At 31.9% G+C, this 20,877-nt stretch overlaps 1 protein-coding gene across 1 annotated transcript; it reads left to right on the top strand.

Annotated features, from left to right (window-relative positions):
* Nucleotides 1-1,770: 1,770 nt before the first annotated feature.
* Nucleotides 1,771-20,369, top strand: LOC134728188 (uncharacterized). The gene is made up of 7 exons (XM_063592686.1): nt 1,771-1,993; nt 3,573-3,676; nt 12,162-12,242; nt 13,429-13,715; nt 14,535-14,752; nt 16,964-17,087; nt 18,341-20,369. Exons 2-7 carry the CDS (start codon nt 3,588-3,590, stop codon nt 18,535-18,537), a joined length of 996 nt encoding a protein of 331 aa, XP_063448756.1. The 5' UTR covers nt 1,771-1,993; nt 3,573-3,587; the 3' UTR covers nt 18,538-20,369.
* The last annotated feature ends 508 nt before the right edge of the window (nt 20,370-20,877 follow it).

Below are 20,877 nucleotides of genomic sequence, written 5' to 3'. Positions count from 1 at the left end.
AGGCGCACAGTTTGTTTCCATAGGAATGCCGACAATTTGTTGAAAAAAACTCTACCTCCAAATTCAACAAATATGTTGTCAATAAGAAACTCCAGCATACTGATCACTTGTTCCTCTGTTTAGTATTAGTTATCTTGGTGCAATCAGGGGTGTACAGAATTTTACACCGTTGTTGAAAATTCATACACCCTGATTACACCAAGATAACGATTTTTTTTCTTATGAACAATTCCTTTACTCATTTTGAAACCAGGATGTAAAATTGGAAAAATGGTAATGAAAAATTTCAAACGTAATATTTTTTTCAATGTCCATGCTACTGCAAATTGTCCAATACTTTTTTACTTTATTTTTGGAAAAATTCAGAAATTTTTTGTGTTCTTTCGAGTTTACAAAAAAAATTTTTTTTTAAATATAAATGTTTTAGCATTTTCTTATTACTTTTTCTTAATTTTCTTTTCTTTTCTTTATTTTGGCAAAATTTTAGATTTTAAATTTTTTTGGCAAAATTTCATCATATTAAGTTTATTTCTAAATTTGGCAAAATTTTATTTATCCCCGGGTGAACCAGGGTGGGGTGTTATTTACACCGCGGTAGTCAACCAATCAGATTGCAGTTTTTTTGCTGCATTAGAAATAACATGTTTTACCCTTTTTTTTCCTATTAACAAAATATGCCTTTGATATGGTATCCCAAAGTGATAAACTTATAGCGTATGCTACCATTTTTATGATGAAAAGCATTGTGGATTATTTCTTGTAGACGGTTTTTTAATTTCACATGGGGAATGGTGGTATTCAAGGTTGAAAAATCAAAAGTTTGATAGAACTTATTTCAGAAAAAGACCGAAATTTAAAATTATCCAGAAGTTCTTTAGAATTTTTAAGAATCCACATATGGTTAATACCACAACGCGAGTAAGCAGTTTTACAGTATATCTGAAGAACCTCTTCACTGCGGACAGAATTTTACTTTTTAGTCAATCTAATGGACAATTCTTTAGTGAAACATGCAGATGAGCCGGCAAAGTACCGTCGTTTGTACGGAATTTTGTGACGTTTAGGTGTCCAATACAAATTAAATACATATGTTCATTGAAGCCATGACGGACTTATGATTCGCCAAAATCTCATCCTTGTCTTTTAGACGGGACGTATTATGGTATACCGTTGTCCATCCGTCCGTCCGTCGTCCACACTTCGGACAATAACTCAAAAACACTTTCACCAATTTCCATGAAACTTAAGTGAATTGTTTATATCTATTGACGTAAGCTCCCTTTCGTTTTTTTTTTAATTTCAGATTTTATGTTTTGGATTTATGGGGCTTTATTCTTAAAAATTGGGGATTTTCAATACTTCGGACAATTACTCAAAAAGGCTTTCACCAATGGGGTTGACAGGGCTCACACTATTTCTAGTTGATCATATAAATTCATTTAAAGCATAAAATACAAGTAAATAGAGCAACGGGCGTATCATGCGCTAAAGCGCAGCCCTTTATTGTATGTGGGATTACCTGAGTCCTCATGTATTCCTAATTCTTTTCCTGAGACTACTTTAACACATGTGTTATATATATAGTAGTCTCAGTTCTTTTACAAGACACTCGTCACGTGAGTAAATACTAATACGATTTACATATAAAGATAATATTATTTGAAGTTTTGTCCGCAGGAACAACAACATACTAATCTTGAAGAGATGATAGACATTTTACAACCTCTTTATCACTTACTGAAAAAGTGGATCGATTTTGTGTGAGGCGTTTTGCCAGTGGGGCGATTTGGTCTGCTTCCGCAGAAAACAATCATCTCCCGTAGGATTTTCGATTTTTTATTTTATTGTACGCTTCTGTTACCCTATCCAAAAAGCCGAGAATAAGGAAAGAGAACATGAGTGGATAGAAAAGAAACCAGTATTTCGAGGAACTATTCTCGATTTTCATGCAAGAGGAGTAAGACTGCTTAAACAATTTGTCATAATCACAAAGGTTAAGTAACTTAAAGAATATCTTTTATTGTATAAATAGACACAAACATATGTCATAATTAGAACCTGAAGTAATACTTTCACAATCCCGCATCTATATTTATTTGTTTCAACTTTCAGTTTCACTTTATCCTTATAGTCATATCACGGATTTGTATAGTTAGACTATACAAAACACTTGGTCATATGAACCCTCAAATTAAAAACAAATGATGCATATGTTTTTTATAACTAAATAGATAGTTTTCATTATCAGTCAGGGATGCTACTTAAACAAGTGATTTCATTATCACCTATTTCAGTGATTTTTTTTATATTCAATCAGTTATCACCTATTTAAGTGATTTTTTTTTTATCTTCAAATGCTAATTTCATTGATTTTCCATATTTTCACAAACTTTTCTATAATTTTCCTACATACATCAATTATCCCTTTACCTTTGGATATCAATTTCACCAACTGCATACTGCCTCGATCTTTGGTAGTATTTTTCAAATATTTTAAATATTTTATTGGACAAAGCACATATGATACAATGCGTATTCCAAGATATAAACACATTAAACATGACAATTTATGCAAATACAACAGAAAGAAAACATTTGAAGTACCAATTATATATATAATATCACAGTATTACATAGTATTATACTTATGGTAGACCAACTGACATTAGATTTTTATTATGAGCTTCAAAAGCTTGACTTAAATAACTACATATTTGTCTGGTGTTAACTAGATTTACTGGGTTAAGTAAATAGATCGTTGATTTAATATCATCATCATCATCATTAAGGTTTTTGAAAATATCAAAATTCTCTCGAAGGTCTTTATATAGAGCATTGTAGAGGACAATGTAAAAGAAAATGAAATGGTAGTAAGAACTCACTAATCATAATACATTATCTGACATAAAAACATTACATAGTATCACACAAGAGACTGACAAAGGTTAGAAGTAATGAAGTAAAGGCATCATTTTTTTTTAAATAGACTGGTGCGCTTGGACAGTAAGTTAGTGTGCTAAGGCTTTAATAAGTACCCTTGGGAATTGTTCTGTAATCAAATATTCATTAACTACTCTTAAACTAAAACTAAACGAATCCTTGTCCATATTAATATTACCAGCTTTTTCAATAGGATACTCTTGCTTTTGACTCTTTCATGATCAAGTTCATTAAAGGGGTCGGGGTTGACAATTTAGAGTACAGTTTACACAAACATTTATGTAAATTATGTATATATACGTGTCTATTCTGACATTTATTTTATACTTTTTTTTATGTACATGATTATCATTAACATGATTAATGTTGCCATCATGGCCATTGTTGGTTTCATTTTGACGGCCCTACCATGGAATTATTTTGGTCATTCTACCATTCATGTTAACAGTATTCGTTCATACCAATTTTTATTTTTAAACAAATTAAGTCATCTCACTGGCCTCCAGATTTTTTGGAAAATTTAGTGTTCACCCCCTAGTTGGTTTTTGTTTGTGAATTTCTACAAGTGTATCACTGTCATGACTGTCATGACTGTAAGTATAAACAATATGATTTTTGTTTGGTAATTTCAGAAAAGAGACATAAATATGATGAGTGATAATCAGAAAGAACCTCAGAGAGGAGGCAGTGAGGTAGATTCCAAGGTTGGAGACAGTCAGATGGATGGGAAAGGAGGGTTTGTATATATTATCAAATAGTATACTATTTTATATGAATAAACCTATAAACATGATAAACAAGAGCCTCAAAACAATTAGTGTGAAACATTTAACAAGAAATCCAATGGTGGAATCTATATAAAAAAACAAGAAACACTTTTAATCACACCAACAAATGACAACCACCGAACATCAAACTTCTTAAAACATTTGGACTATAATTTGCTATTGGGCTCGTTTCCTTTAACTATAGAAAAGTGATAAAAATGTGTATTACTGTAAGAAAAGTCGTAAGTACATCTAAAGAAGCCTTTATTTTTATCAACATACAAGTGTATGCTACTCTTCCCTAGAAAAAAAATCGAAATTAACAAATTTCAAAGATTATACGACCTTATTTTTGTGTCGTTTCTCGCGTTACTTTTCGCTTCCGAAGTGCATAACGCTGACTGATTTATAGATAATCGTCACCGGCAAATTCCTAACTTTTGCTTTCAAATAATAAAGAACATCGACCAATCAGAATAGTCAAAAGAAAATGCTGAGAATTATAAGTATTTCTGTAGCAGGTGTAAGAACAGTGGCGTAACTTTGGAGTCGGATTTCGTAACTCAAATTTTAGATGGTGTAATCTGCTTTACAACAAATGGAAGTTTTTAACGACCTTGACTGGCTATACAGCCCTTGCACTGTTGGCCAATCTGCTTTGTTGTAATAGAATTCTTTATAACAATATGCAATTATGAACTCTCGCGAGATGTTCGAACAGGTAAATCAGAGAGGATTTACATTCTAGTTCTGTTCTTCGTAATATTTAAGTTAGAAAATGACGTTATCGTTATGCGTTACATTTCACACGAAACAGAAGTCCAGTTATTTCCTTTTTTTTAATTAAAATTGTTTGTCTATTCATTTCCGGTCATACGTGAAACATGTGCCTAATATGTGATCACGCCATTACGGCCGGATTTACGAAATACTAGGTCTAAACATTGTTTTTGTTTCCAACGGGATGTTAGCAAACAGAATCTGTAGACTTTTTTCGTCTTGTTTCAAAGAGGAAAATACAATTTTCAAAGAGATTGCGCCGGGGGTCTTTTATTTTTCCTATGTGCAAAATGTTACATACGATCCTGTGTGAAAATAAATGCCCAATGACTTAACAAAATCGATTTCAGATTTGACAGACGTTAGAACACACTTCGTTTCCCGATAATGCTATAAAGAGTCCTTGGAAAATTCAATCGAAATTACGTCTCTTATCATTGTACCAATGCTCGTTGGATTGATTTTACTTCAGCAGTAAATATTACTGGATATTTTAGGTGAATAATTATAATTTAATAAAAAATACATGTTAATATACCGTTACACTTGGAATGTACAAAGTTGGTATCGTGTCGCAATTTTTAATTATTTTTTTTTAATTCATGTTCTGCAAACACTTATCAGAAACGCAATAAACTTGTCAAAGGAGAAGTAAACTTTTACCATGCATGACTTGAAAGGAAGTACTTTATTGATTTTAGCCCACTAAAGTAGGTTAAAATGTGTAAACCATTTAGATGGTGTACAGGTCACAAATATCACATGGTGCCTATTTTAAAGATTTTAATTCCAAGTTAAACGTTTTTTTCTTTACTGGATTTAAAGAATTTTACATTGCCAATGATTTGGAATAAATTGTATATAACTGGAATTTCAAAACCAAATATAAATACATTTTTTTGGCTTAAACATCAAGATACAATGATTATGATATCCTGTATCAATGAAGAAAAAGTGGAAATTTCTGAATAAATTGTACTAATTGTTTTCAAAACAAGCACATATTTAGGAGTTTTATAATACTGTTACATTAAAGATAGATTTTAAGAAAAAGTATACTGTTCAGATTATTTTAAGCAGATTTTGCAATAAAATAAAACTTAAAAAATGCTTTCGGTTTCTTATGGTTTCCTGTCGCGTTTAAAAAAAGCTTTAATGAAACATTGAAAATACATTTTAAATATTAACATGAAGCAAGTAACACTAGTAATGGTATTCATTTATGTCTTTTGAAATATTTTGTGCCAAATAAAGAAAATAAAGATTGGTTTCCTGTGTGGTTTCCTGTCACGTAAACGGTGAATCAAAATGTATTAATTTTTTTTTGAAAAACTCAATTGTTCCATTTATACTATTCTAACACCAACACAACCCGCAGAATAAAAGTTAAAGTTTTAGAACTTATAAAAAGGGTTACCAAAAGAAAACAAAGGCTGAATACCAAATTATGGTCCATTTACAACAGCCTTCACACTTGACTTTTGAGTACACAAGCAAAAAAGATCCTGTTAACTTGTATAGAAGAAATTTACAAGCCTGAAAAGCATTTTTTCAAGCCAATACCATAGGACGTGTGGTTAAGGGAAAGGCTGGTACAATGAACATGTACATGTATAATTGTTTAAATTTCATCTCTTGTAGATTTGGGAAAAACCTTGTAAAACTTATCTTTCAAATTAAACATGAGCAACAAGAAAGGTGGCACATGTACATATGTACATGTAGAACAAGATTACCCTTTAAGACAACTTAAGATCACTCATGATATTTTGTTGGGTTTGTGTTGCTCATTATTTACCCCTTAAGAAAACCTAAAATCACTCATGATATTATGTGGGGTTTGTGTCTAAGATCACTGATGATATTTTGTGGGGTTCGTGTCTAAGATCACTGATGATATTATGTGGGGTTTGTGTCTAAGATCACTGATGATATTATGTGGGGTTTGTGTCTAAGATCACTAATGATATTATGTGGGGTTTGTGTCTAAGATCACTGATGATATTTTGTGGGGTTTGTGTCTAAGATCACTGATGATATTATGTGGGGTTTGTGTCTAAGATCACTGATGATATTATGTGGGGTTTGTGTCTAAGATCACTAATGATATTATGTGGGGTTTGTGTCTAAGATCACTGATGATATTTTGTGGGGTTTGTGTCTAAGATCACTGATGATATTATGTGGGGTTTGTGTCTAAGATCACTGATGATATTTTGTGGGGTTTGTGTCTAAGATCACTCATGATATTATGTGGGGTTTGTGTCTAAGATCACTGATGATATTTTGTGGGGTTTGTGTCTAAGATCACTGATGATATTTTGTGGGGTTTATGTCTAAGATCACTCATGATATTTTGTGGGGTTTGTGTCTAAGATCACTGATGGTATTTTGTGGGGTTTGTGTCTAAGATCACTGATGATATTTTGTGGGGTTTGTGTCTAAGATCACTGATGATATTTTGTGGGGTTTGTGTCTAAGATCACTCATGATATTATGTGGGGTTTGTGTCTAAGATCACTGATGATATTATGTGGGGTTTGTGTCTAAGATCACTGATGATATTATGTGGGGTTTGTGTCTAAGATCACTGATGATATTATGTGGGGTTTGTGTCTAAGATCACTGATGATATTATGTGGGGTTTGTGTCTAAGATCACTCATGATATTTTGTGGGGTTTGTGTCTAAGATCACTGATGGTATTTTGTGGGGTTTGTGTCTAAGATCACTGAAGATATTTTGTGGGGTTTGTGTCTATAAGATCACTGATGATATTATGTGGGGTTTGTGTCTAAGATCACTGATGATATTATGTGGGGTTTGTGTCTAAGATCACTGATGATATTATGTGGGGTTTGTGTCTAAGATCACTGATGATATTATGTGGGGTTTGTGTCTAAGATCACTCATGATATTATGTGGGGTTTGTGTCTAAGATCACTCATGATATTATGTGGGGTTTGTGTCTAAGATCACTCATGATATTTTGTGGGGTTTGTGTCTAAGATCACTGATGGTATTTTGTGGGGTTTGTGTCTAAGATCACTGAAGATATTTTGTGGGGTTTGTGTCTATAAGATCACTGATGATATTATGTGGGGTTTGTGTCTAAGATCACTGATGATATTATGTGGGGTTTGTGTCTAAGATCACTGATGATATTATGTGGGGTTTATGTTTAAGATCACTGATGATATTATGTGGGGTTTGTGTCTAAGATCACTGATGATATTATGTGGGGTTTGTGTCTAAGATCACTGATGATATTATGTGGGGTTTGTGTCTAAGATCACTGATGATATTATGTGGGGTTTGTGTCTAAGAGCTCTGATGATATTTTGTGGGGTTTGTGTCTAAGATCACTGATGATATTATGTGGGGTTTATGTCTAAGATCACTGATGATATTTTGTGGGGTTTGTGTCTAAGATCACTGATGATATTTTGTGGGGTTTGTGTCTAAGATCACTGATGATATTATGTGGGGTTTGTGTCTAAGATCACTAATGATATTTTGTGGGGTTTGTGTCTAAGATCACTGATGATATTATGTTGGGTTTGTGTCTAAGATCACTGATGATATTTTGTGGGGTTTGTGTCTAAGATCACTGATGATATTTTGTGGGGTGTGTGTCTAAGATCACTGATGATATTTTGTGGGGTTTGTGTCTAAGATCACAGATGATATTTTGTGGGGTTTGTGTCTAAGATCACTGATGATATTTTGTGGGGTTTATGTCTAAGATCACTGATGATATTTTGTGGGGTTTGTGTCTAAGATCACTGATGATATTATGTGGGGTTTGTGTCTAAGATCACTGATGATATTATGTGGGGTTTTTGTCTAAGATCACTCATGATATTTTGTTGGGTTTGTGTCTAAGATCACTGATGATATTATGTGGGGTTTGTGTCTAAGATCACTGATGATATTATGTGGGGTTTGTGTCTAAGATCACTAATGATATTTTGTGGGGTTTGTGTCTAAGATCACTCATGATATTTTGTGGGGTTTGTGTCTAAGATCACTCATGATATTTTGTGGGGTTTGTGTCTAAGATCACTGATGATATTTTGTGGGGTTTGTGTCTAAGATCACTGATGATATTATGTGGGGTTTATGTCTAAGATCACTGATGATATTATGTGGGGTTTGTGTCTAAGATCACTGATGATATTTTGTGGGGTTTGTGTCTAAGATCACTGATGATATTTTGTGGGGTTTGTGTCTAAGATCACTCATGATATTTTGTGGGGTTTGTGTCTAAGATCACTGATGATATTATGTGGGGTTTATGTCTAAGATCACTGATGATATTATGTGGGGTTTATGTCTAAGATCACTGATGATATTTTGTGGGGTTTGTGTCTAAGATCACTGATGATATTATAAGATAAGATAATTTTTTTATTAACCAATCATGGTGCCCAAAATTTGAGCTATACAATCAAATGAATGAATTACAAAATAAAGCACAGAAAATGATTAGAATGATTAAAGTACATTTAGATAACAAAAAAAAAAACAAAAACAACACATGAATACACATTTACACTAATTAACTTGATATAAACCAAGTTATTGACAAAACATAGTTGTTATGGGTGCCACTGTGACCTGGAGAAATAACATAATTCTTTATAGTACTAGGTCTATGGGAGACAACTCCTGATCAATTTTATTTCCTATAATTATATATCAATCTATATTTTTCTTCTATTTATTTATTTATTGATTTTTTTTTTAAACAACAATATTTTCTATAATTTTCTTTCGTTCTTCAAAAAGGGAGTGCAATAAATTAGATAAGTTTGAAGTTACAAACAAATCTTCAGATGAAAGAATCCAAACAAATTTCATTTCATCAGATAATCTTGAAAAATTTTTGAATTTTGAATTTAAATTAGATAGATGTTGAGATCGAGTATCTTTTAGAACAGGACATTTTAAAAGAAAATGTAGTTCGTCTTCAACTGCGTTCTTACATAGCTTACACTTTCTGTCTTCAGCTTTAATCCCAAAATACCTCCCTCTTTCAATTTCAAGATCATGACAGCTAGTTCTAAATTTTGTGATTATTTGCCTGTCTTTTTTTGAATTCATTTTTAAATATGGTTCAAACATAAAAATATTTTTAAATTTTCTGTAAGTTCTTAATTTATTGCCAGATTGTAAATTAGTACACTTCCCAGAATTGCTTTCTAAACTAGCTAACCAGCTTTCTTTAAATTTAATAGTTAAAGATGTTTTTACCTTTTTTAGAATATGGTTTTGTTTAAAGTTTGACTGGTTAACAAATAGATATTCTAAGTCTAGAAATTTAAATATATGTTTAATACTTCCTATCCAAGATTCCTGGTTATGTTTGTCCATAGAATGAGACAGATTTATGGCTTCCCTTAGAATAATATTTGAAGGTTCAATATCTTTCATAAGATGGATCCAATATTTTATCATATTCATTATTACATAATATAGTGTAGGGAGTGAACCTAGTTCTCCTCTACATGCCATATTTGATGTTTTTATGTTAACTCCAAGTGAAAATTTACAAAGCTTAGTATGAATTTTCTCTAGTACAAGATAATCAGTTTCTTTTGATATAAAGTTATCCAAATGTATTTGTTTCTTATGTGGTATATAACCCCAAATATTATGTGGGGTTTGTGTCTAAGATCACTGATGATATTTTGTGGGGTTTGTGTCTAAGATCACTCATAATATTTTGTGGGGTTTATGTCTAAGATCACTGATGATATTTTGTGGGGTTTGTGTCTAAGATCACTGATGATATTATGTGGGGTTTGTGTCTAAGATCACTGATGATATTTTGTGGGGTTTGTGTCTAAGATCACTCATGATATTTTGTGGGGTTTATGTCTAAGATCACTGATGATATTTTGTGGGGTTTGTGTCTAAGATCACTGATGATATTATGTGGGGTTTGTGACCCAAGATCACTGATGATATTTTGTGGGGTTTGTGTCTAAGATCACTGATGATATTATGTGGGGTTTGTGTCTAAGATCACTAATGATATTTTGTGGGGTTTATGTCTAAGATCACTCATGATATTTTGTGGGGTTTGTGTCTAAGATCACTGATGATATTTTGTGGGGTTTGTGTCTAAGATCACTGATGATATTATGTGGGGTTTGTGTCTAAGATCACTCATGATATTTTGTGGGGTTTGTGTCTAAGATCACTGATGATATTTTGTGGGGTTTGTGTCTAAGATCACTGATGATATTTTGTGGGATTTGTGTCTAAGATCACTGATGATATTTTGTGGGGTTTGTGTCTAAGATCACTAATGATATTTTGTGGGGTTTGTGTCTAAGATCACTGATGATATTATGTGGGGTTTGTGTCTAAGATCACTGATGATATTATGTGGGGTTTGTGTCTAAGATCACTGATGATATTATGTGGGGTTTGTGTCTAAGATCACTAATGATATTTTGTGGGGTTTATGTCTAAGATCACTCATGATATTTTGTGGGGTTTATGTCTAAGATCACTGATGATATTTTGTGGGGTTTGTGTCTAAGATCACTGATGATATTTTGTGGGGTTTATGTCTAAGATCACTGATGATATTTTGTGGGGTTTGTGTCTAAGATCACTGATGATATTTTGTGGGGTTTGTGTCTAAGATCACTGATGATATTTTGTGGGGTTTGTGTCTAAGATCACTCATGATATTTTGTGGGGTTTGTGTCTAAGATCACTGATGATATTTTTTAGGGTTTGTGTCTAAGATCACTCATTATAATTTGTGGGGTTTGTGTGATTGACACGTTTTGATTCCTGTGTAGTACCTGAGTTGAAATGCTTTGACTACAAAATGTCTGCATTAGACTTAAAAAAGTTTGTATCCAATATTAAAAGGATATTCATGAGAATATCTGATTTAAATTTCATTGATGAATTTTTTTTTTTTTCGCAATGCATTATAACTTTAAACCTCTTGATTTTCTGTTATTGAAAAATCCTATGTGAATCAAGTATGTGAGAAAAAAAAATCCATGGAGGAAAGGGTTAATCAAATTCAAGATGAAATTCAAAGTAGCACTGGCATCAGACAATTGCCCGTTGGAAAGTAAAAAATGTTTTTTGTAACTGTTCGTCATTATTATGTCCAAAACTGATCCAGTAATCAAACTACCAATTTAATGTATACATATTGTAAATGAAATTGAGAATGGAAATGGGGAATGTTTCAAAGAAACAACAACCTGACTATAAATCATACAACAGCAGTAGGTCACCAATGCAACAGGTCTTCAATGCAGTGAGAAATTCCTGCACCAGGAGGCGTCCTTCAGCTGGCCTCTTAACAAATAAATATATATATATTCAGTGATAATGAAAGCCATACTAAACTCCAAATTGTACACAAGAAACTAAAATTAAAAATAATACAAGAGTAAATAGTTAACAAAGGCCAGATGCTCCTGGCTTGGGACAGGTGCAAAAATGCTGCGGGGTTAAACATGTTTATGAGATCTCAACCCTCCCCTATACCTCTAGCCAATGTAGAAAAGTAAAAGCATAACAATACACTCATTTAAAATTCAGTTCAAGAGAAGTCAATATTGTCCATGTTTTATGTATAGAAGACACTCCACCAGTATATGCTATATCTAAATTCTTTTTTCTTGTTTTTCAGTTATGACCAAGCTGATGCTGCAGGTTATCCACCAGAAGATCCGTCTTATCAAGGGAGACAACAACCAGCTTTTAAAGATTTGTGAGTCAGATTAATATACATGTATAAACAAAATAATTAGATAGTAAAAAGATGGAAGAAACAATTGTATAAAAAATTTAAGTTGGACATGAGAACCACTACTACACTCACATTTGGTGGACCTACAACTTGATATGTGATGGTCAGGACCAAAAGGACTGTCAGCTTTAGAGAACACTGACAATTAAATTATATATTATACTTTTTTTCGTCAGATTAGATCACACCAGATTTAAGAACAATATTCCACATTATTTGGGGTTGTTCTCTGCCTTGAGTGTGATATGATATTTCTCTAATTTTTGTACTACTTTCACATTTCCTGACCGGTGTGAGAAAAATATTTCTCCTCACTAGTGAAAAATCTGTTCTCGGCAAATGATTAGTCGAAATTTGATTATGACGTCTAAATGTTTTGTTTTCTTCTGAATTTTCCTATTGTGACGTCATGAAAAAGGGCGACAATGCCTGATGACGTCACATAGAAAGAGCACAAGTTTTTGAAAAAGAACGATAAAAAAGCATTAGAGAAACAGATTCCGACACTATAACTAGAGTATTACGATATTTCTCCACTCTGGACAGTTAAATTTTATTATTTAAAGAGCTCCGCAAGCCTCGCGCTTTAAATAATAAAATTTGACTGTCTCGAGTGGAGAAATATCGTAATACACTTGTTGCAGTGTAAGAATCTATATTTCTCCACTTGATATTGTTGATAGTCTAATTTTCTAAATTGTCGAGATTGTGTTTTTTATCAAATTTTCTCAGACAGGTGAGACATATACTTGTCTTCTATATACCAACATTATATCTATACACTAAATGCTAGGAAACTTCTATAAAAACATTTACTTCTTTCCTCTTACTATTGATTGTTGGAAGAGCATTTATTCTTTCATTTCGAGGACACACTTTACATTTTGTATACTGTAAATTCAGAAATTATTGTGTGCATTTATTATTGCAATTTTGTCATTTTAGATTTTTTTGAAAGCGATTTTAATTTTTACTATTTAAAAAAAAATCCCTGTTAAATTCATATAAAATATTTCAAAATGCGAGTTTAAATAATTGCATATACAACTCAGTCACATTTTTTGTAATAATAACTAACCTCGCATTAATTTCTGAATTCACAGTATGTATAATATGTAGGAATCTAATCATCATTTTTTTTTTTTAGAAAAATCCAAGTAATCACAGATATTGCAGATATCAGAGAGGAAGAATTCAATTCACAAACCTATAAAACATGTAAAAATGTCGGGAAAGCTGTTATTGTTAGTAATTTTATGGATGGCTATGTTAAAAGAAATAACAGAGATTTGGCTATCAGGTCGTATGCCACAGGTGATTGTCAGAAGCTAGAGGGCGCACTAAAAAGGATTGGATTTCAACCCTTGGATAATCAAGACAGCATGGTTCACAAAAACTTAACAAAAAGTCAGTTTATTGCCCTATACAATAAAGGTAACATGATATATATACTATTGGATGATAGAACATCAATTCCCTGTATGCTGCATTTCAGCATAGTTTAAAAGGGAATATATGAATTATTTAGGGAAATATCATTTGAATTGGGTTGGAAAGCACTTCACACTATATTTAATGAATAATGGTTATATTTACATAGTGTCCCTAAGATTTTTTTTTACAATAAACATTTTGTGGTTAGAAAGAAAGGAAAAGACCTATCCTCCCAACACTCCCTTCTCTATTCGATCATACCTGAAACAGTTTTAACCACATTTTCAGTAAATAAAAAGTCTTATGTATCGACATTATGCACATTGAAAACATTTATAAGCCTAATTTATCAGCAACCAAACTAAGAAAAAAGCCAAAAAATGTTAGCTCACAGAGCCAGAATTAAGCTATACAAGACAGGGTGCAGACAAACCACACATTAGGATTTGCAATGAAGTACAAATTATCTATTTATACCTATAATGGTTTACTTTTTTTTTTAAATTGTTATTTGGATGGAGAGTTGTCTCATTGGCACTCACACCACATCTTCTTCTATCTATTGTAGGAACACTCTGGCAAAAGCATGAAATCAAATATTAACAAAAATTGAAAATAAAATATATTGGCAATATATAACTATCTTTATTTTCAATACACAGAAACTTATACTAAAGAAAAATAAATGAATCCATTTTTCTCAAAATCGTTAAAATTAAAATTGCATTTAAGTCTAAAATGACAAAATAGCAATAATCATGATAATAAACACACGCAACAATTTCTGAATTTACAAATTAAATTTTCTATTACTTTTAGTCGCCAAGGAGATCAACTACAGACCTAAAGGACAAGAAGGATATACCTCTGTACTATTTTTTGTAATGTCTTATGGGAGATCAGGACTAATAAGGTGTCATGCAGAACCAGGAGATAAGGGAGACCATCCATTTGTTGAACAAAAACACTTACAAGAAGCCTTCCAACCACAGAATAATCATTCACTGGCTCTGAAACCAAAGTTGTTTATCATCCAGGTTTGTAAAATTTTTATGAATACATCAATGAGATGATAAAAGAGAACTGAAAAAAAAGTATTCATCTTGTCAATATTGCATCTCCTAGCTTCTGTACGTACATACCCGCCAGCCAGCTTCAACTGACACTTTTTACGGGGAAAATGGAAATTTTGTAAGAGCAATTTTATCCACTATCTTAAAGAAAACAATTAATTACACAATGGCTTTGAGCTTGTTAAAGCATGAAGAAGCCAAAAAAACACACTAGAATATATTTGAAGGCCACCTTGAAGGTTTTGTAGGACTATAAAAACTGTAACGTACCAATAAATGTAAATAATATTTAAATACTGTGGATTCATAAATATTCGTTGGATACCAATGTTTGCGTAATTTTAGGGTATAAGTGAAACATGAAATTAAATGTTCCAACGAATGACAAATTTACTATAGGCTTGCATGCTTTCTTCTCATAAATAAAGAAATTAGATTTCCACCAAGATATAAATTTTCCTTAATTTATGAAATTGGTACAAATGAAAATAATTGAAACCACAGTGTACCGGTATACATCAAATCAAACAAAATTATTTTAGAGGAACCACTCTCAGTCTTTCTGTATGACATCTGTCTCTAGGGGATAGAATGACATATGGAAAAAAAAAGTGTGTAGGACACATTTCTCAAACCATGTGACATCAATTTCCACATAAACTAATGTAAATGTGTAGAATTTAACCAAAAAATCCACTCTTTAATAGCTTGGTCATTTGATTGCAATAAAATGAACACATATTTTATTTGCCAATCTTGGAGCCTAGAATGAATAATCACAATCAATATAAGTTCCAAACATATTAACAATTAGTTTTTATCTCGCTTGAGTGAGACATAGGTATGACATTGGTGGTGTCAACAATGTATTAGTTTGTGATTAGGTATAGTTTACGGTGAACCACTAGGGTTAAGTCAAAAATATTTGGTATGCAGTTGTGTTAGTATTGGCACATCTCATTACCATGAAAATTATTTGGCCCCACCCCTCAGTTATGGTCTTTTGACTTTAAAACTTTAGCTTAGTTTATGTATTAGTTTGTGATTAGGTCATTTTATTGGGAACGACTAGTGGTAAGTAAATTATAATTGGTATGCAGTTGTGTAAGTATTTGCATATCTCATGTCCATGGAGATTATTTGGCCACACTCCCTCAGTCATGGTCTATTGACTGTGAAATTTTTGCTTAGTTTTTATTAATAAGTTTGTGGGAAATCACTAGTGGTAAGTAAATGATAATTAGTATGCAGTTATATAAGCATTGGCATATCTCATTTCCATGGAGATTATTTGGGCTCACCCCCTCAGTCATGGTATATTGACTTTGAAACTTTTGCTTATACATGTATATATATATATAATTAGTTTGAATGTACATTTGTATTAGTTTGTGATTAGGTTTGTTTATGGGGAACCACTAGTGGTAGGTCAATGATATTTGATATACAGTTGTATTAGCAGTGGTACATCTCATTTCCATGGAGATTAATAGATCCTGGCCCCAAAGTTATGGTTTATTGACTTTGAGATTTTGAGAGTTTACACGACTTAGTTTGTGGAAGGTTTGTTTAAAGGGAACTACTTATGATAAGTCAATGGTATTTGGTATGTGTCGTATTAGCATTAGCACATCTCATTTCCATGGAGATTGTTTAGCCCAAGTAACTTCAGTCATCACAATTCATTGACTTTGAATATTTGTAAATCTTACATGTTAATTTAAAACAGAGGGATGAAAGATACCAGAGGGACAGTCAAACTCATAAATTGAAAATACTGACTATGCCATGGCTAAAAATGAAAAAGACAAACAGACAAACAATAGTACACATGACACAACATAGAAAACTAAAGAATAACTAACACCAACCCCACCAAAAACTAGTGTTGCTATTTTGATTTTAACATTTGCATTATTGAAATTTACACCAAAAAGCGAAACATATCTCTGCGATAATAGTTTATGATTGAATTGTTTCAAAATTTTTATACCAAATAGGACTCAATAAAAAAATCTGTATACCAGTAAATATGTAACAAATAATTTGTTTCCAGAAAAATAACTTAACAATATTAGATGTTTTTACTTGTTGATGGATTCATGGTCCTTCAATTTTTCAAATTGGGCTGACAACAGGCATTATTTGACTACCCCTAACTTATCTTTTTTCCAGACTATTCCTGAATCAACATCTGAGGCCGATGCTGCAGGTGCTACTGAAGTAACAACCACCAAGAGGATACCAAGAGAGGCAGATTTCTTAACATATGCCTGTGATCATTATTGTATAAAAGGTGGTATGTGTAGCTGTATTTATTTATAGTTATCTTCATTTTTTGTTCCCCATTCAATGCATTGCATTGTGTCCCGCCTTAGTCTGTCCTTTCTTGTTAGCGCTCTCATGGGTACAATTCTTATACTTATACTATAGGTTGATATCAGCAGTATCTCAAGCAAGTTCTCAAATGGTGGATGGTCGACTGTTTTGAAAGAGTTATGTCCCTTTGAAATATAAAATTTATGGGAAATGGACTAGTTTGCACTCTCATTGGTACAACTCTTGACAGATTATTATAAAAAATAAATTTTAGGCTAATATTAGAAGTATCTCTGACAAGTTTAAAATAGTTGACAAAAAGTTAAGCCCCTTGGACATATTAAATAAGTGCACCAGGGTGGGGGGAAAGGACATTGGAACTCTTTTCTTTTATATTTCCTAGTATTGTCATGACTTAAAGAAGTGGCACCAACAATTTGTTTAAGTTGGTGATAAATCAGTTAAAGAGGGAACTGTTCATTGTAAGTCAATGATATTTTCTAAAAGCATTTACACATCTTGTTTCCATAAAAATTATTTGGTGCATCCTTAGTCATTTTCTATTGACTATGTAAATGTAGCATGGTTTACATGTTGAAGTTTGTAGTTACCTCAATTTTAGGAAAACAACTAATGAGAGGGTGTAGGAGAGGTCTGATTCCAAAATCCCGGACTTAAAAGCACCAGATCCCTAAATCCCGGGCTTAAAAACATTGAAATCCCGAGGTCCAGAAATTCAAAAAAAGAAATCCCTGATCCCGAAAGGATCAATCCCGGAATCCTGAGCTAAAAAAAAACGATCCTGGAGTCCTTTTAAAGGTCCTTTTCCCCCTCACTAATGAAAGATGAACAATACTATATAAGTAATTGTATTAAGATTGGTACATCTTATTTCTACTGAGATTAGTTGACCCTGCATTTAAATCATGGTTCATTGACATTAAATGTTTTACACACTTTACATGTAAAAAGGGTTTCCATTTTAATTTTCAACATTTGCATTTTACTATCAAACTACTGGTAGATACACTGATACAGGCGAGTCAGTCTGTTCCACAGTTTGTTTGTACAAATAAGGCTGTAGAAAGGAATAGCACCTGAGAAAGCAGATTCATTTAAATTTTAAGATGGATATTCCTTTCATTAAAAAGTCTTCAAAATTATTGTGCTTTCATTTAAAAATAGATAGCTGCATATATTATTTGACTAATAATTCACAATGCTATTTTTCAGAAAACAATGTCTTTATAGACTCGGTAGTGCATGTTTTAAACAATCTAGCCAAGGAGAAAGAGGAGAGCAAGCCTGCCATGGAGATACAGAAAGTTTTAATAAGAATGAACAAACAGTACAAAGACACCAGAAAATACCAAAGTTGGAAACTGCCTTGTGTTACATCTTCTCTTACAAAGCAGTTGATCCTGTTTTGATTTTTACATAAAGTGGAAAATTTCTAACACAATTGAAACAAAAAGCCCGCCTAAAGGGAAAACAAATCACTATTTAAAAAAAAATCATTGGTGTGTACTTATTTGACCTATTTTCTCTGTATTTAAAATGAAAAACATTTTCTGTAATGAAATTTTGCATAATATGCTATTGCACTATAATATGAAGTTTATATTGAGAAGTACTGGGTCCTAGGTATATACAAGTATTAAAGTGTAAGTAATATCCATAAGATTATATGATTCAAGAAATGTGAATGCCATCCATGATAAAAATATCTTTACTTGGAAACTTTGAGGTAATAAGGACATTTCTTTATACTCGATTTCATTATAATTTACTGATAATGTAGTTTTATATTGGAACATGTATCATGCACTATCATGACTATTAATGTTTAAAAGTTGACACATTTTGTATGCATTTTCTTGAATATTATTGCTACTCATAAATTATAGGAATCAATTCTATAAGAGTATTAACAAATTACCAACAATTTTTTTTTTCTGTTATTTTTTGTTGAGTAATAATGATATGCATGATATGGATTGCTAAATTCTTTCAGGGTGCATCATTTTGGATAGACATGTGTTTGAGAAACATATCTTATTTAAATATGTAAATGATGTATCACATAAATGTAATTGTTATCCTTTTTCCCTGTATGTGAAAGGTACAATACCACAAAAGGAAATTTGGGATTGATTTTGGGGATGATGGTCCCAATCAATTAGAATTAGGGGCCCAAAACAACATTTTTCTAGTTACTTGTATGTGAAAGGTACAGCTGTAATGGGATTGTCAATCTGCCTAACAGTTCATATCAAATTGTCATTAACAGATATTTATATTTTTTTACATAACTATTTAAATTGACTTTTAATGGATTTTAGCAGAGCCATATGCAATATTGGTATCAATAATTATTTTCTACATTAAACATGTTTATTAGCATCTTTCTTTATCCATTTAAAACTTTTTCTAGATAGCCAAAAGTTATCAAAGGTACCAGGATTATAATTTAGTACGCCAGATGCGAGTTTTGTCTACATAAGACTCATCAGTGACGCTCATATCAAAATATTTATAAAGCCAAACAAGTACAAATTTAAGAGCATTGAGGATTCAAAATTCCAAAAAGTAGTGCCAAATACGGCTAAGGTTATCTATGCCTAAAAGTGATTTACCAATTTAATACATATAAATATACGATTGACATGATTTATTCTATTAACCATATCTTGTATTATATTATATTCACAAATTATATTGGATATGGTCCTTACCTCGTATCTACTATCCCCTTCCCTTTCATGAATGTGACCTACAGAATTAGACTATTTACCAGATTTGTTTTAACATAAGCAATACGACGGGTGCAACATGTGGAGCAGGATCTGTTTTCCCTTCCAGAGCACCTGATATCACCTCTAGTTTTTTGGTGGGGTTTATGTTGCTTATTCTTAAGTTTTCTGTGTTTTGTCATGTGTTCTATTGTTTGTCTGTTTTGTCTTCTTTGTATTTTCATTTAAATCCAGGCATTGTCAGTTTGATTGTCCCTCTGGTATCTTTTGTCCCTCTTTTGATTATAGTTTGTAAATTATTATGTTTCTATTAACCAACATTGTCACTATGGTTTTTAAAATATTATAACAGGGTAAAATAAAAATAACAGCCTATACTGTTTATTCATGAATTACTGTGTGCATTAGTTATATTGATTTTTGAAGAATGGACAAAAGTTAGAGATTATTCATTGCAATTTCAGGAAAATCTTCTTACAGATATATGTCACTCATTTGTATATTTGTATAATTTGTCATTTATTGCACTCATTTTCTTCTTCCAGTTGTCATTAATTTGTTTATTTATGAGGAAAAGGTTGCTGTGTTATTTCATCAGGTTTCTTATTAACTGACCATACCCTCACGGTCGTTAAACACCTCCCTAGTAGTGAGATTAATAAACAATTAAGAAAAATATTGATATGATTTGTATAGAATCTGATGTTTATTTGTTTTGTTTTAAATATCATGATAATATAGTGCTAATCTCAAAAAGCTCAGATGTGAATTTTATTTTTACTTATGTTTGTATGTTAAAATTACCCATAAACTGATGCAGGCATAATATGATAACCTTAAATATTGATTTTATACTAGATAATACAATGTTTCTTGTTTTAAAGATTGAGATATCTTTGTTTATGATTTACCAACACATTGTAAGTTGATTTTTTTACTATACATAGTTATTAAACAGAACATTCACAAGCATTTTGTTTCTTAAACACTAACATGCAGTTGTCAGATCTGAATCAT

Source organism: Mytilus trossulus, chromosome 8 (genome assembly GCF_036588685.1).
Source record: "Mytilus trossulus isolate FHL-02 chromosome 8, PNRI_Mtr1.1.1.hap1, whole genome shotgun sequence".
Classification (NCBI taxonomy): Eukaryota; Metazoa; Mollusca; class Bivalvia; order Mytilida; family Mytilidae; genus Mytilus; species Mytilus trossulus.
The sequence above is the reverse complement of the archived record's forward strand: the minus strand, read 5'-3'. Positions and strand labels throughout refer to the sequence as shown.